This window comes from Salminus brasiliensis, chromosome 18 (genome assembly GCF_030463535.1).
Source record: "Salminus brasiliensis chromosome 18, fSalBra1.hap2, whole genome shotgun sequence".
In the NCBI taxonomy this organism is placed as follows: domain Eukaryota; kingdom Metazoa; phylum Chordata; class Actinopteri; order Characiformes; family Bryconidae; genus Salminus; species Salminus brasiliensis.
In genome coordinates, this window is record NC_132895.1 from 2,328,893 (window position 1) to 2,346,391 (window position 17,499).

The 17,499-nt window shown below is 40.6% G+C and overlaps 1 protein-coding gene across 1 annotated transcript; it reads right to left on the reverse strand.

The window, feature by feature from the left end:
• Nucleotides 1–5,750: 5,750 nt before the first annotated feature.
• On the reverse strand, nt 5,751–11,112 carry LOC140539714 (bone morphogenetic protein 7-like). Its single transcript, XM_072662474.1, has 5 exons — nt 10,994–11,112; nt 8,468–8,634; nt 7,259–7,345; nt 7,002–7,126; nt 5,751–5,894 (listed from the first exon to the last, which is right to left on the reverse strand). Exons 1-5 carry the CDS (start codon nt 11,110–11,112, stop codon nt 5,751–5,753), a joined length of 642 nt encoding a protein of 213 aa, XP_072518575.1.
• Nucleotides 11,113–17,499: the final 6,387 nt, after the last annotated feature.

A 17,499-nucleotide genomic window follows, 5' to 3' on the forward strand; every position in this document is an offset into this window, starting at 1 on the left:
ACACTGTGAGCTTAGGGTCTCATCCAGAGTGTCCCAGATTATACAAGCTGTGAGTGAACAGCTGTGTCAGCACTGGGTGCTCCTCTATTAATGTACTTGGATGAGGTATATATGGTGCACATAAGGCGTCCATGACCCCGTCAGTTGTAATTCCTCGAAGGATCTTTTGTAGGTTCAGACCACTGCATACCAAAACACATAACACAAGACCTGCCTGATGTTTTGGAGATGTTCTGACATGGTCGTCTAGAACATCACAATTTGGTTCTTGTGAAAGTATCTCAGACTCTTATGCTTGCTCATTTTCCTGCTTCAAAACTTTCATCACTTTCAAGAACTGACTGTTCACTTGCTGTCTAATATATCCAAACTTTGGAGCCATTGTAATGTTTACAATATTTCAAGTTCTCTTGAAACTAATTAAAGGTAAACTTTAATCTTTAAACTTAAATCTTTGAATTCTGATATTTTGTGTTGTTGCATAAATTTTATTGAATTTTTCTTTCATAGAAATCCATCACATGACCTGCCAGGCCCCTTAATGTACTAGTGCAGAATGACCTCACTGCAACCTACAGTTGAGGCATCTAGCAACAAGTCCAGTCCCCTGGTTTGACTAATCCAGTTTAATGATCTGGAACGCAGAAAAATCATATATGTATCGTGAGTGTCAGAGTACAGACTTTTCCATTAGTGTGGTACCTAAAGATACATTCTCAGTACTTTTAATTGTTTACTGACCCTTAAAACCTTTTTATTTAATAGTTCGAAATAAAAAAAAAAGCTACTAATACACATTTCTCTTGGGGACGTGAATGCAGTTTACCTTAGTATACTGTTTATACCTTGGGTAGCAAACTTGTGCCTACATTACAAACTTTAACCTGTTTATAATTATTGTTTTTTTTATTTATATAAAATTCACATTGCAAGTCTACTAGTCTATTTACTGTACCCTACATAAACTATTAATTGCATTATACATTCTTTACTTTAGGGTCAAAAGCTTTGATTGGTGTTTTAAGTAATAATTGCTTAACATGGAACTTAAATATGTAAATATTTGCTATTTAGCTAATATTTGAAATTCAAACTAATTTTATATGGAAACTTGCAATTCAGCAGCTTATATTTGATTCCAATAAATATGAATGTTTCATTTATTTAATGAAATAAAACTTGCAGTGTATATTTTACCTTTACTACTTTTAACTTTGCAAACTTTTATTTTAGTCAAATAAGAAAAGAAATTGATCATTTACCACATTTATATGAAATATTACTTCAAATGTGAACTAAATGTCTTAAATCCTAAAAGTCAGAACTTACCAGTACCACTTTCTCTGAGAATTGAAAGAAATTTTAATTTGTAGACTTAACTTTAGTTAATTACTACTTTAAATAACTACTTAATTTGTTAACTTAAAAAAAATGTGGCAAAATGTTTGGCAGTGTGATTCCCAATGTTTTTATACAATTGTATATAATTTGTATAGTTCTAATCTAGTCCTAAAAAGGGGTGTGTATGCTGTAACTCACCAGTGTATGAGTCCTTGAAGCGGACGGTTGTTTTTTCCTGCGACTGCAAAATGCTCCTGTAGGTCAGTGCGGTGCAGCCCAGCGTGCATTCAGACGGCATTTCTACGTCCACTGGAACCTCTGTCAGGCTGTCCTTCTCAGTGCAATCCCACAAACTGTCTGTAGCAAACAGGAAAGCAAGCAGAGAACACAGAGTTCCCCACCGCAGCCAAAACAACCGGACATACGCCATTCTGTCCCAGAGCTGGACCTCTCTCTCTGTGTTCGTGGAGTATGGCTTCTTCTTCTCCTTCACTTCTCTGCTCCCCCTCCTGTCTTTAACTCACTCTGCTTGGATGTCCACTCAACTCGCCTCAATCCATTTCTTTAGCAGCACAAAATCTGGCAGGATAGCAGGAGAAAAACAGGGATCGAGAGAGAGAGAGCGAGAGAGTGCCCATTGAGCTTGACACCTCTATGCAAGTGTGCCAAGCAGCTCCCAGAATTAGCTCTCTGGCAACCTGAGAAGGCTTTGCAATGAAATGCACCCAGTCAGAAGGTTTGCCAGCTCTGCAGGTTTAGTGAACTTACAGTCAGCTGTCTGATTTCTCTCCTTTTTAAATTTACTGTCCATAAATATTTGGACAGCAACACAATTTTGGTCATTTTGCCTGTGTTCCCAACCGTAATGGGTTTGAATTGAAGCAATCACAGACCTTCAGCTTTAAGTTAAGGGGTTTAACTAAGGGGTTTCACAGTTCCTCCATTTTCACACACTCAAAAGTTGTTGGACAATCGCCTGATTTTCATGGCCATGTGCCTCATTTTTCATGACAAATTTAGGAGACAAATTTAGTGACATGTCATAATGCAAGTAACGGAGGCCGCCATCAGACCTAAAAAACCAAAACAAACCTATTAGAGAGAGCAGAAACTTTAGGAAAGGCCAAATTATCAATGTTGTATATTTAAAAAAAAAAAAAAAAGAAGGAATGCTCTAGAGTGCTTAGCAACACCTGAAACCTGGAAAACCACAGAAGATAGCTAAAGTAGATGAAAGAATCCGCTAAACAACATCTAGTTCAGTCAGAAACACTCTGGAGCAAGCTACAATCAAGAGACGCCTTCATGAATATAAAACCAGACGACACCAGAAGAACTCAGAGCTTGGATTGGAAATGTCCTGAACAGCCTGAACAGATCTGGATCCAGTTTCTATATACCACATCATCTGTCAAACATGGCGGAGGCACTGTTATGCTATGAGCCTGTATGGCTGCCAGTGGCTGGGTTTTTTGATGATGTTCTGTTGATGGGTGGAGGTAGCAGGAAGGATTCTGACGTGTGTAAAGCTCTACCTTCTGCTCAGATTTAGTCAAGTGCTAGACAACTGACATGCCAGCATTCACAGTACAGATGGAGGATGACCAAGAACATACAACTAAAGCAACCCAAGAGCTTCTTAAGGGTAAGAAATGGACCTTAAATGAACGTATATACTTATATACCAATATACTCACCTGACCTAAATATAGGTTGAGCAGATTTTCCCTTACTAAAGATGAACTGAAGGGAGGAGGACTCACAAAAAATAATTTTAGCAAGCTTTTATTTAATGATTAGGTTATTCTGATACACACATCTGATCTATAACAAAATAAGTGAAAGAAATGTTTAATAAGGCAGTTTTACACTTCTGTGTGCAATATGAAATAAAATAAGATAAATATTTTGGGACATTGAAGAGTAGTTACATAATTGTTTTCTTTAAATTCTGCATAATTCAGTGGTTAAGATGTAAACAGTCATTCATTCTGTACCGATTTGGATTTCTTTACAGTGGTGGTGAATGGAATGAGGCTTCACCATAACTACAACACAGATATAGCCATTTTATTTACTATGCGAACCCTCCAGTGAACCTACATGTGTCTTCTGAGCTTTGTATTAAATGTAATTTAATGGCGAAATTGTGGAATTTATAATAAATCATAAATATATAAAAATATTGGGCACTATTTTGCCTCACAACACCCTGCATGTATTAATGGTAGACCATGAATTAATGGTGGAACTCTGGTAGAACAGTGTCTCAGGCATCAGCCAGTGTCTTCATCACCATTAGGTGAAGAACTTTCTGTGAGGGGCTTTTTTAGAGGTTTCATTCACCACCACTGTGAGCAGTTCTGACTGGGTACTGGGTTTCTTCAGCCCTAAAGCAGTGTTTCACTGAACGGATCTGTTTACAATGTAGGAATTCTGCAGAGATTCTAAAACATCAGTGGAATTTAATTCCCATTTAAGGGTAAACCGTAAAGCCATTCAGCGAATCAGAAAGGAGGGAATCAGACTACAAAAAACTGAGTAGAGGAAGTTCTAGCAAAGTAAACATGATAATTACACAAAGGGTGGGGGAGGATCCCAGCAGATGAACATGATTTAGTAGATTTGAGAAGACTGAAGACTGAACCAGTGTAAACAGCTGGAGCTGCACAGTGGAGCAGGAACGGCCTTCTGATAATCCGCTACTGTACTAAGTATCCAAAATGTGCAAACTATTCTGAGAAGAACAAAACGTCTGAACCAAAAAAACTGCTGTGTTTTTTTTCTCCCATTGGGCGGGAAAAGGGGGTGTCGGACGCTGTCAGCAAATCAGGTTGGAAAAAGCCACACACTACCCGGAGAGGTGCGGTAGGCTTTTGTGCTGTTTGTTCGAAAGCTGAAGAGGCCCAGCCTGGGAAAAGTCTGGCAGTGCTGAGCTGCTGCGGTGCTCACATTTTTGCAAGGAACACTCTGTGGCTGTTGTCTAATTCCCTTCCAGCTATGGAGCTGTAAAACACTCACGTAGTAAAAGTGTTCAGTGATGGAGAGGGGGAGGGTGTGATCTTTGATTTAGCCTCGGTGCAAACTTCTGCAGAGCGTTTCTGTTAAAAGCTCCCCGTCCTTGAAACAAGGGTCGCAAAAAAGGGGTTCGTGTTGGCATTGCAGAGGTTTCTTTGTAGGATGTCAACAATTTAAGGGCTATTTCTAGAACCTCAGCATTGTGTGGAGGGTCTAAAAAGGTCTATAACAGGATCTGTATGAGTATATATCTACACAAGGGTCCGATACCAGTTTAAGGGGTCATCCTAGGAAATGTACATTATGTGTAGGGTCTGTAAACTTTACAGAGAGATTCTCTACCAGCTTCATGGTTCCTCCTAGAACCATTTTACATTATATGGGTCCTTAAACTCCTTAAACTTAAAACTCTAGGAACGGTCTTTAATTTTAAACTGAATCTATACCAGTTTAAAGGTGTAGTTTAAGGGTTCCTACTTGAAACGTTACATTATGTATAGGGTCTGTAAACTTTACTTAGAACGTTTTTTATTTTGTGGAGGGTTCCTAAACTCTAAAACAGGTCTAAATCAGTTTAAGGGGTCCTAGAATCTTTTACATAATAGGAACGTACATTATGTGTAGGGTCTGTAAACTTTACGGAGAGATTCTCTTCCAGCTTAGTGGCTCTTCCTAGAACACTAACATTATGTGGAGGATCTTTAAAGTCTAAAACAGTTCTGTTCTAATTTAAGGGTTCTTCATAGAAACTTTACATTACGTGGAGGTCTTTAGATTCTGAAGTTCTATACCAGTTGAAGAGCACGTTCTAGAACCGTAACGTTGTGTGGAGGCTCTTCGTAGAACATTGACATTATGTGAAGGGTCTTTAAACTTTACGGAGAGATTCTCTTCCAGTTTAATGGCTCTTCCTAGAACATTGACATTATGTGGAGGATCTTTAGACCAGTTGAAGATCATGTTCTAGAACCGTAAGGTTGTATATGGAGGGTCTTGAAACTTTAAAATGGTTCTCTACCAGCTTAAGGACTCCTAGAACTTCCTAGAAGCTTTACATTGCAGAAATGTCCTCTAGACAATCCAATGGTAATGGCTCTTTAATCAATTTGTACAAAGAACCTCTTTTGGCACTTTTATGTTCAGGAGCATTGAAATGAAACATCTGCTTAGTTTTGTTCTTCTTGGTTCTTCTCCATCTCTAAAAGTCCTGCTAAATGGTTGATATTTACAGTGCTCACCATAGACCCCCCAGCAGCAGCAAGCAGTGATTACAGGGTGAAGGTGATTGGGTTTACGATGTCCAGGCTAACAGATCGCCAGTGTTCTACAGGTCAGTGACAGATCTAAGAGGTAGGGGAGGGGGAGGTACTCAGAACCAAGGTCAAGTCCTCTCACAGTGTAGGGGCCTGGCCGGCACTCCCGGGCCCACAGCCACACTCGCGGGTCAAGGGGACAGAGGCGATGACGATGCTGCTTGTTTCGTCCAGGTAGAGGAAGGGCACAGCGTCGTGGGTAGTGGGCTCACAGCACGGCCCCTGAAGGAGAGGATTAGAGAGAGGCTTAAGTTAGCCTGCTGAGGACATCACTGGGTTGGACGCTATCCCAAACAGACAGAGGTCAATGGCTACCGCGGTTTATTTACTCTGCAGTGTCACCGAGTTCTTCGACAAATATTACGTTAAGGTTGGTGGGAGGATCAATGCTGAAACACACATTGTCCAAAAGTTTTTGGACACCCCTTCTAATAAATGCATTCAGCTATTTTAGGTTTCACCCACTGCTGACACAGAAGTGCAAAATTACACACCTAGTGCCTAGTTCCTGTAGACTAAACCTATCGGCACCATGCTGCCTAATAATGCCAGGCGTGGGCTAGTAGAGGGGTATAAAGCCCCCCAGCATTGAGGAGCTGTGGAGCAGTGGAAGAGCTGTGTTCTCTGGAATGATGGTGGTGGAGGAGCTCCATCCAGTACTTCAGCTTCGTTTGAAGCTCCTTTGTTTTTAAGTGTGCACTCGTGGCCTTGTAAACTAAAGCTTGCGTCCGAACACTGGAACACCCGTTCAGACAAAGCACTGATAGCAGCTCTGTGAAAAACTCCTGAGCTTAGCTCAGTGTGATATTATTATTTGTAATTAATAATAATAATTGAATTAATTATAATAATTTGTAAATGTATTATTTTTATTTTATTGATTTTATGTGTGTCTATTACTAATTACTAATCATGTAAAGCTGCTTTGTGACAACAACAGTTGTAAAAAGCTATACTAATAAATTTGACTTGATTTATTTGTGTATATATACATATATTACATATATACATATATTATTTTATTGTATTTTGTTTATATTTGCTGTAATGTTTGCATTATATATATATAAAGAACAACTGCCATATTCACATTATGCCAAAAAGTAAAAACAGCAGAAATGGAGATACAATGTTCTTGCGTGACAGTGATGATATTTGACTTAGTTACGTAGTAAAAGTAAAATTATACAAATCTGTTAAATAGGCCAACTTTACCCAAAAGTACCCATGTAGAGTGGAGAGTCATTTTGGAGCATTTCTATTAGCTCATTTACCATGAAATTGTGATACAATATAAATAACTGTCAGATGTCTTTAGGCTGGACTGACCTGTGAGGAGGGCAGGCTGTCTTCCCTGCAGTGGAGGATGCTGGGATCCGCCTGGGGGTCACACCCACTGCACTGGACGTAGGTAAAACTCTCTGGGTAGATGATCCATTTGTCCCAGCCTAGATCTGACACATGTAGAGAGAGGCGAACCACTCCATCAGACAACTGCACTCTCGTATTCAGCTTACATTTGATCACACATGACTTTTGCATGATTGGCGATAATAAAAAGGCAGTTATGGTTCATACACACTCACCTTTCATGAAAATCTGAGAGGCAAGCTTGCAGCACTGGAGGACCGTTGAATTTCCTGGGAAGGGAACCCCAGAGGATGTTCTGTTCTCTGTAGGGAAAGTAATGAGGAACGTCTTAATAGGGTAATATATCATATACTACCATTCATTTGGGAATCACAGTTTTCAGTAATAAAAACAAAGGTTTAGCTGCAGATACATTAATAGAAGTGTGATATTAATATTATAGTACTACAGAACATCATAGGTTTTAACTAGTAGAATGATGTTATTATAAATATTATTATAAATATATTTAACATCCAGAATGTCTCACAGATGAAAAATAGTAATCTAATAGAGACATTCAAATACTTACATATGCACAAATTTGTATAAAATATGTAGTCTATTGACATTATTCATAATTGAACATGTTTATGCTCTCACAAACCTTAAAATATTGCATAAAACATCTCTGATGGCTAAAATTTGACATAGTTTACAACATTTCAACATTGAATAAGTTATTAATACGTAATATAAGAATATTAAAGAAAAAGTACTGAATATAGATGAGTGAATAGATTATGGCCTACATTGTAAACTTACTGTTGAGTTCAGTTCAAAATTGGATAGTTGGAAACTGCCTTATGTGTTCTATGTAAATTAAAAAACAAAGTTTATTAAATAACATTTATTTAAACTTTATTTATATTTAAGGCTACATAAAAAGTTCATATTTCTCACTAATATTTGCTAGAAATGTACTTTGTATTGAAGTAAATTATTAGCTACAGTGTATCTTATGAACTGATACTGAGAGATACTGAGGTTCAATAATAAAAATATATATAAAAATAATAAAATTAACATTCAGAATGTCTCGCATTGAAAACATGGGGATAAAATCATGAGACAGTTTACTTTAGACCTTCATTTGTTCTGAACTGAACATTATTTTTCATTTTATACCTTTTTTGTGTTTACAAACCTTGAAAAAGAAATAAATAAATATAATGTGAATCAATATTTGTTTTAAGTTTTTACAAAATTCGATAACAACAATCTTTAATATGACAACTAATTCCAAATATAGGTCTTAATATAACGTAATGTGCTTGTAATGGAGCCAAGCTGTGCTTGATGGATCCAGACCATTAAAACAGCTTCAGTTGAGACTTCAGACTGAGAAGACCTGGAAACATTTCCATCCTCTCTGAGATATTTACCAGCGTCGTTCGGCTGTGTGGGTTCAGACTGGCTGGTGGTTTTGAAGGTGCCTTTCCACACTTCTCGCATCCGAGTTATTCCAGGAACAGACACATGAGGCTCGGCCTGCAGGTTTAAGGAGCCCAGTATGACCTTTCGGATACTCTGCAGGGACTCGGCCCGGCATCTGTAAACACAAAGCGTTGGCCAGGTTAGCATACCGTACAGTCGGGAAGTGTGCGGAGGGGTTTATATACTGGCTCCACTTAATGGTGTGGCATGAAATTGACCACAGCTGAGGCATTCATATTGTATGATAACGTCTATGCACATCATTACCACTGTAAAAACACATGCAGAGGGAAAATACTCACATGCACGTCAGCTTTAACCTTTTCAACCTTGTATTCTGATTTATTAGGAATAAAAATGAAAGTCTTAACCAGTCATTTCTGGAAATTATTCTATAACTACAGTAAGACCTGGAGATATCGGGGAGTGTCGGCCTATTTTCTGGCCCATAGCTACTTTAAAAATACACAATCTCAGCTTGAACTGATGATGGAGTCTGAGCAAGGTTAGGCTGGAGGCCCATGCCAAGCTTGAAAGGAATTGGTGAGATCTGTCTCAGTGAGCAGATTGATAGTATCACTCATTCCAGAAAAGAACAGCATGCAATAAGCTTTTCACATGCTTTTATAAATTATGGATCAGATGAAGTGCTCCCCAGTAAGCACCTCAGACAAATTACTGGCCACCACGTTAGTCAAATGCTCAAAATGCCGTACCAGAAGACCTTATGACCTTTAAATGCTGGAAGATGCTTGCATGCAGGTCAGCCATAAACTATATAGTAGTATATTACTACAAAACATCATAGTTCTCAACTAGTAAATGATAAATGTTATATATTAAATGTTATAAATTTAACATGCATAAAATAGTGAACAAATGGAAATGTTTAAAGGAGTATATATGCAAAGATATGTATGTACAAATTTGTATAAAATATTTAGTCTATTGACATTATTTATAATTGAACATGTTTATGCTCTCACAAACCTTAAAATATTGCATAAAACATTTTTATGGCTAGAAGTTGATATAGTTTACAACATTGATAAGTTATTAATACATAATATAAGAATATTTCTTAATATGACACCTAATTTCCTACATTTGCATGGTCTCTGCAACACCTTATTAATATTAAAAACATTGAAAAATAATATTAAAATGCTTTTCACATACTTTTGTAAATTATGGATCAGATGAAGTGCTCCCCAGTAAGCATCTTAGACAAATTACTGGCCTCCAAGTTATTCTAATGCTCAAAATGCCGTACCAGAAGACCTTATGACCTTTAAATGCTGGAAGATGCTTGCATGTAGGTCAGCCATAAAATATATAGTAGTATATTACAACAAAATGTCATAGTTTTCAACTAGTAAATGATAAATTTTATATTTTAAATGTTATATATTAAATGTTATATATTTAAAATAGTGAACAAATAGATGTTCAAAGGAGTATGTGTGCAAAGATATATATGTACAAATTTGTATAAAATATTTAGTCTATTGATATTAATAATACATTGCCATTATTTATAATTGAACATGTTTATGCTTTTACAAACCTTAAAATATTGCATAAAACCTCTCTGAATGGCTAAAATCTGAAACATTTCAACATTTAATAAGTTATTAATACATCATATAAAAATATGTCTTAATATGACACCTAATAAAGAAGTGCTCCCAGTAAGCATCTTAGACAAATTGCTGGCCTCCAAGTTAGTCAAATGCTCAAAATGCCGTACCAGAAGACCTTATGGCCTTTGGAAACGTTGGAAAATGCTAGCATGCAGGTCAGCCTGTCTCTTGTAAAACCTGTCTCTTCAGGAACTGTGTGATCATTTCTTGACCACAGACTGTCTCCAAATATACATGGAATTAAAGCTTATTAGGTAAACATATACTATAAAATCATTAACATTAATAGAAATACTATATATTCAACATTTTTCCTTGTACCATGACCATTTTGTAGATACATTGAGATACAAATCATATCACAAAGGCTCCCCACCATACACCTAGTGGACATTTCTGGACAAATATCCATAGAAAAGCATTGGCCAGGCGACCAGGCAGTCAATTGGCCAACTGTAGGGCAGTTGTACAGGAGCCTTAGGTGACTGTGCCCTGCACTGTGAAGCATCTCTACAGTAATGGAGCTCCATCCAACACCTTTCCTTTGAAAAATGAAGGTCCTACAAAAGTTCCTAGAGTGATTTCATAGAAGAACCATAGTTGTAAACCAGATGTAAGCTTGAAGAACCTTTAAGTTGGTAAAGAACCTTTCCATCAACCTCTAAAGATTCTTCACACCCATCTCGGACCTCTCTACTGTGCTCTAATGGGACAGAATGCAATCAAATCCTCCTTACAGCAATGTTCCAACGTCTAATTCAAAGCTTTTCCAGCAGAGTACAGAATGTGTGTGGTCACCTGCTCCTCCATAGGTAAAGAGGTCATACTCACCTGCTGGTCCTGATGGCAGGAAAGGGCTGAGCAACTGCCGGTTCCTCTGGTTGGAGGACGAATGCCCTCCTGAGGGGACAGCCAATCAGCATAACTGACATAACCAGCAGCAGGGACATGTCTGCCAGGTAGTAAACTGATTCTTAAGCTTATCAAGGCGACCGTGAGGCAGCGGCGTGTAAGAAGAAGGCCCGTACTCTGCCCTGGTCCCACGCAGAAGGAGGCAGAACTGCTACTTAGAGATGCTCTTCCGTCAGTATGTCCAATCGGAGTGCGCTGCGAGGAGGAGAGTGACTGTTGTTCTGGACAGCCTGGGAAACCTGCGTTTTATCTACGCATAGACCAGGTCTGTCCTTGGAATACTCTACATTGTTTTCATGTCTTACAACTGGGAGATGGCAGGAGGGAGGACAGATAGACGGGAGAAAGGAAACGACTGAGAAAGAACACATTTTTTAGCCCTCCTGCAGAACTGTGTTAATGGGACCACACGGAGGACAGTAACACATTGTGAGCGGCTCAGACCTCTAGAGGCGATAAGCTCCACTCAAATGCAGGTGCTTTGAGGACACACTCAAAAAAAAAAAGCTAAGGCCGAACGTTCAGACCTGGACATCATCATCATCATCATTATCATCAGATCAAAAACACCCACAGAATCCAGTTCAGCTCTTTTCTTGCTCTATTGAAATACACCAATCAGCCATAACATTAAAGCCGCTAAAGTGAATATCACTGAGGGTCTGGATCCAGTGGCAGCGAGTGAAGAACAGTCAGGTCTTGAAGGTGATGATGAAGGTGATGAAGCAGGAAAAATTGACAAGTGTAAGAATCTGAGACATTTTGACACTTTGGCCAATCTGTGATGTTCTAGATAGACGACTGGGTCATTAGAACATCTCCAGAACATCAGGCAGGTTGTCTTGTGGGGTGATCCTGGTATGCAGTGGTCAGCACCTACCAAAAGTCTTATGGCAAGTCTCATTGATGCTCATGGAGGCACCTAAAGGACTTATGGGCACTTTCAGAGGGCTTGTGGAGTCCAGGAGGTCCAGCTCGATATTAGGCAGGTGGTGTTAATGTTATATCTGATCGCTTTAAAAGAAGTTCTTGTAATATATAATCCAGCAGTGTGGACTCAAGTCACATGACTTGTTTTCGAATCTGTTAAATTTACATTTACATTTAAGGCATTTAGCAGACGCTCTTATCCAGAGCAACTTACAAAAGTGACACTAGTGAACTAGGGGCAGTGAGCACACACACAAACACACACCCAGAGCGGGGTCGGCAGCCAACTCCAGCGCCCAGGGAGCAGAGTGGGATAAGGGCCTTGCTCAAGGGCCCATCTATAGCCCGGAGCTCTAACCACCACTGCCCATATATATATATATATATATATATCACAAATTTGTATATATATATATATATATATATATATATATATATATATATATACACTGACTCGAGTGAGACAAATTTGATGACTCATGACTCAACTTGATAGAATCAAAAAAGTTCAGTCAGTGACGTTGACTTGTAATGGGATTTGGGCTTTTAGACTCAAAAAGACTCAAGAGACTCTAAAAACCCAATTTTTACATTTTTAACATCAATTTTAACGATTTATTTCCAGTTGATAAATGATATTAAATCACATAAGTATCCCTTTTTTATTGCTTGCATTGTGCTCAGTATCACTGTAGCGCTTCTGAACTGAGCTGCTCAGCTTTGATTTTTCTTCTTTGGGGGGCGCTAGAGGTGAATGAAGTTTGTCCGTAAAATTGCTGCCAAAAACAGTCACTTTAAATATTAAACTGTGGTGGAAAAAAAGAGGAAATGCTTTAAACGTCATTAACGTAAATAAATAAACGTAAAAAATAATATGTAAAACTGATCTCCTTTCAAATGTACTTGGAAATTGGAAGACATTTATCAGTGTTTGTTTTAACTGAGATCAGACCTTTGACCTGGTCACTGTAGAGTGCTCAAATTTTTGGTTGTTCAAACACTCTGTGATGTTTGGCCTTGTGCTTGGAATCACAGTTCTGCTGAAAAAGGGGACGGGTGGGGGGGTGGGTGACCAGCTGTTGGAGTAAATGGAATGCTTTAATGCATTATGGTAATGAGGAGTCCTGAGAGATTAGGGGTCAGGGAATCCTAGGAACACAGGTTTGCTCCCCTTCACACTCACAAAGCCCTTTTCCTTTTCCACTAGACTTTGGACCATTACTGTGAGGATTTGATTGTAAGGTCGTAAGGTTCGTAAGGTCAGGATTTTGAGTGATGATCACCACTCCACCTCCCAAAAGCATTGAATGTGTAGCACCATCATTCCAGAGAACACCGTTCCACTGCTCTCCACATTTCACCCATCTGTGGTAATGAACATTACTAGGAGCAGTGATCACACACATACACACACAGAGTGGTGGGCAGCCAACTCCAGCATCCAGAGAGCAAAGAGAGGGTGAAGAAGGGCCTTGCTCAAAGGCCCAACAGTGGCAGCTTGCCGAGCCCGGGTATCGAACCCACAACCCTGTCACCAACAGCCTGGACCTTCCACCTTCCACCTTCCAGACCGAGACGCATCTGTACAAATCTGATCATAATCACATTTTAAACCACCTGCATTAATCTGATTTCTTGTGGGTTTTGGCTGCTCAGACTATCATAAATCAATCTGGATGCAATTTCTGGATGTGCCAAAAAGAAGATTTGGGCTGGAAGTCTGAACATTAGCCTTATACCCCTTGAGCCCACACCTGGCATCAGGCATAGTGCTGATAGATCCATGTTTTTCTGCTGCAGAGAGTCCTATTCTATTGGCAATACTTATTCACAGGAACTAGACAAGCTGTGTGTGTGCTTTTGCACATCTATGTCAGCAATGGGTGCAACTTAATGACGTATGAATGCATTCATAAGAAGGGATTCAAACCCCTGACTCTGGTCTACAAAGCCAAGACTGGACCAGCCAGCTCCACCGTACCTGATGGCGATGGTCAAAAGCCGATCTGCACCGAGAGCCCTTCCAGCTTCAAGTACGGCTCGGCTCGACCCGCCATCCTTTAAGATCCACGGAAGACGAGCGTCCAGACTTTTTACTGTCCTGCACCGAAGTGGTGGAACGAACTTCCCCTGGGTGTCCGAACAGCAGAGTCCAACACTCACTGTCCTCAAACCCAGACTGAAGACCCTCCTCTTCTGAGAGGACTCAGGCGAAGAGAAGAGTATTATGGTCTCCATATTGACTTGTGTTTAGTAGAGTCTTCAAACTAGCTGAGGTTCTTCAAAGCACTTTTGTAAGTTGCTCTGGATAAGAGCACCTGCTAAATGCTGTAAATGTAAATGTAGAAGGGGTGTCCACAAATATTTGGACGTATAAGTCCATATATAAGTCTATATATAAGAGACCACCCTACATGATCAGTGTCTCTGGTTTTAGTGTTTATAGGCTGTTATATTTCATAAACCATGGACATCATTTCCCCCAAATATTACATATATAAATATTGATATTTAGAGAATTTATTTATTAGCAGAAATGAAAACTAGTCAAAACCAGCTGCTCAAATAATGCAAATAAATGATTATAATAATTATAATGTAACGAAGTTATTATTCAGATTTAAACACAGTGCTAAAATCTGAACTTTGAGAGCATTCAGAATCACTATGCTGAAATAATAACCTTGACGGCCAATCACAGCTCTCATGTCTCGGCCGGCTCTCCACTAGTCTTTCACATTGCTGTTGGGACTTTATGCCTTTCATAGTCTGCAGATTCAGCGAACTCAGCTCTGATTGATGAAATACCTGGAATAAAATTGCTGCATAGACACGGAGAGATGCAGATTTAAGAGAAATAAGTAAGTGGAGTCAGTAAAATGCATCAGAAATGGCAAATGTGGAGTGAGAGCAGGAGATTGGAGCCAATACATGAGAGTTGGCAGCGCAGCGGAACCCCTCCTGCAGGCCTTAGTAACCTATCTGCATTCCTGTACTGGATATTCCTGATATAATAAAAAGCTCTTCTGGCTCCCACAGATGGCATCTTGGCAGAAGCCATGTTGAATGAGCCTGTTTGGCTGGCATCTTGCTTTTATGATTATAACTGCATGCACTCCCCACACACCTGCCATTCAAGGACAAAGATTCCACAATATGATGCCAAACACAGAGCGCATGTGGTGGCATCAGTCAACATGCGTTGATACAACAGCGTTAGTCCTGCAGATTCCGTTTCGTCACCCTGCGTTCGCCCTCCTCCGCCTTCCCATAGGCCGAAACAAGCAGTCTGCACAGCCACGAGCTGTACGAGCAAGATGGCGAGCCGAGAGACTAATAAACACACTGTCAGCTGAGGCTTTGGCGGACTGGGAATCTCAGTGATATGTACTGAAGGTAAGCATGTTGAAACCATGACCAGACAGGAGAGGTTGCAGCTTTCTGCAAGACCCATGCTCAGGTTTCAGCTCGCACTGGTTGAGATCAGAATATTATGACCACCCCTGTCCATTATATCAGCTCCACTGACCATACAGGAGCACTGTGTAGTTCCAGTGTTCCAGACTGTCTCCATCTGCTTCTCTGCAGACTCTGTTATTAGCCTTCTCCTTTCACCTTGTTCATTCTTCAATGTTTAGGACCCCACAGGACTGACCACCACAGAGCAGACTGTAGTATTTGGGTGGTGGGTCACTGATGTAGCGGTGCTGTGTTAGTGTGTGTTGAGCTGGTACGAGTGGATCAGACACAGCAGTGCTGCTGGAGTGTTTAAACACCTCAGCGTAACTCCTGGATTGAGAATAGTCCACCAACCAGACATATCCAGCCAACAGCGTTCTGTGGGCAGCAGCGTCGGCGTCCTGTGGGTAATGATGAAGGACTAGTGAAATGCTGGAGTGTTTAAGCACTCCAGCAGCACTGCTGCGTCGGATCCACTACTTGTACCACCAGCACTACAACACACACTACTAACACACACACTCGCCACCACCACCATGTCAGTCAGTATCACTGCAGTGCTGAGAATGTAGACCCCCCACCCAAAAAATACTACAGTCTGCTCTGTGGTGGTCAGTCCTGTGGGGTCCGGAGCACTGAAGAATGAACAGGGTGAGAGGAGGAGCAGAGATGGAGACTACAGAACTGCACAGTGCTCCTGCTAGTAAATGGGGTTTTCTGAGGATACGTGAGGACATGTCCTCAGAAGACCCCAGCAAGTTCAACTGCTGTCACGGACAAACACTATTAGAAGCTCTGGCCTTGAGTGCGGAAAGACTCCCGCCACTCCCTGACTCCCTTCAGTGAGTTCAGAGCCAGACATCTGAAGAGGAGCCTGATACCCCATAAACGATCTATTCATGTCTGCTAAAGGCCGCATGCTGCAGGTGGGAAAGCTTCTCATGACCACAACCAGATGTCCAACCGGTTCATTCCAGCACAGACACTAAAAATAGAGTGATTGTTGAGTCCCTGGAGTGTCGAACCCTAGTGCACCTGATCCTCTTTAATCTTGCTGATTTGTTGCAACACAGGATGCAGATGTTTAACCCATCAAAGATATTCAAAGATACCTCTAAGCTTTAGACATTACTACGCATAAGTCAATAAGGTGACCATAGTACTCTGCTATTCGTCCAAGTCCTTTCAGAAGAGGAGGGGGATCTTCAGTCTGGGTTTGAGGACAGTGAGCGTTGGACTCTGCTGTTCGGACACCCAGGGGAAGTTCGTTCCACCACTTCGGTGCAGGACAGAAAAAAGTCTGGACGCTCGTCTTCCGTGGATCTTAAAGGATGGCGGGTCATGAAGCTGGAAGGGCTCTTGGTGCAGATTGGCTTTTGACCATCTCCATTAAGTACGGAGGGGCTGGCTGGTCCAGTCTTGGCTTTGTAGGCCATCGTCAGGGTTTTGAATCTGATGCGGGCAGCAGCTACAGGAAGCCAGTGAAGAGACCGGTTGCCCCACACCGGTGTTAAGTGTAGGTAGAAGAGGATATTTTTAGTATGATCTGAAATTGATGAAAGTCCAGAACCTGTCCAAACTCTATAGCTTCCTCAGAAAAGTGTGAGCAGCAGTTCTGCTAGTTGACAGAAACAGCTAGTTAATGAGAGGGGTCAGTGTAGAATGACCACACTGGATGGAGCTGACAGAAAGGCTACAGTAGCTCAGATAACCACTCTGTACAATTATGCAGAGCAGATAAGCTAAATCTCAGAATGAACACCACCACCACCACCACCTCCAACCTTGAGGAGGATACCTAGCTACCGAGCTATTGAGTTCAGCCAAGAACAGAAAGCTGAGGCTGCAGTGGCTCAGAACAGGCTCCCCAAACTGGACACACAGCTGAAGACTGGAGAAGTGTAGCCTGGTCTGATGGGTCTGGATTTCTGATGAGGGACTCCAGAGATCCATAGATACCAACCTGTCGAGTGTGAACAATCCAGGCTGGTGGAGCTGGTGGTGTAATGGTGTGGGGAATGTTCTTTTGGCACATG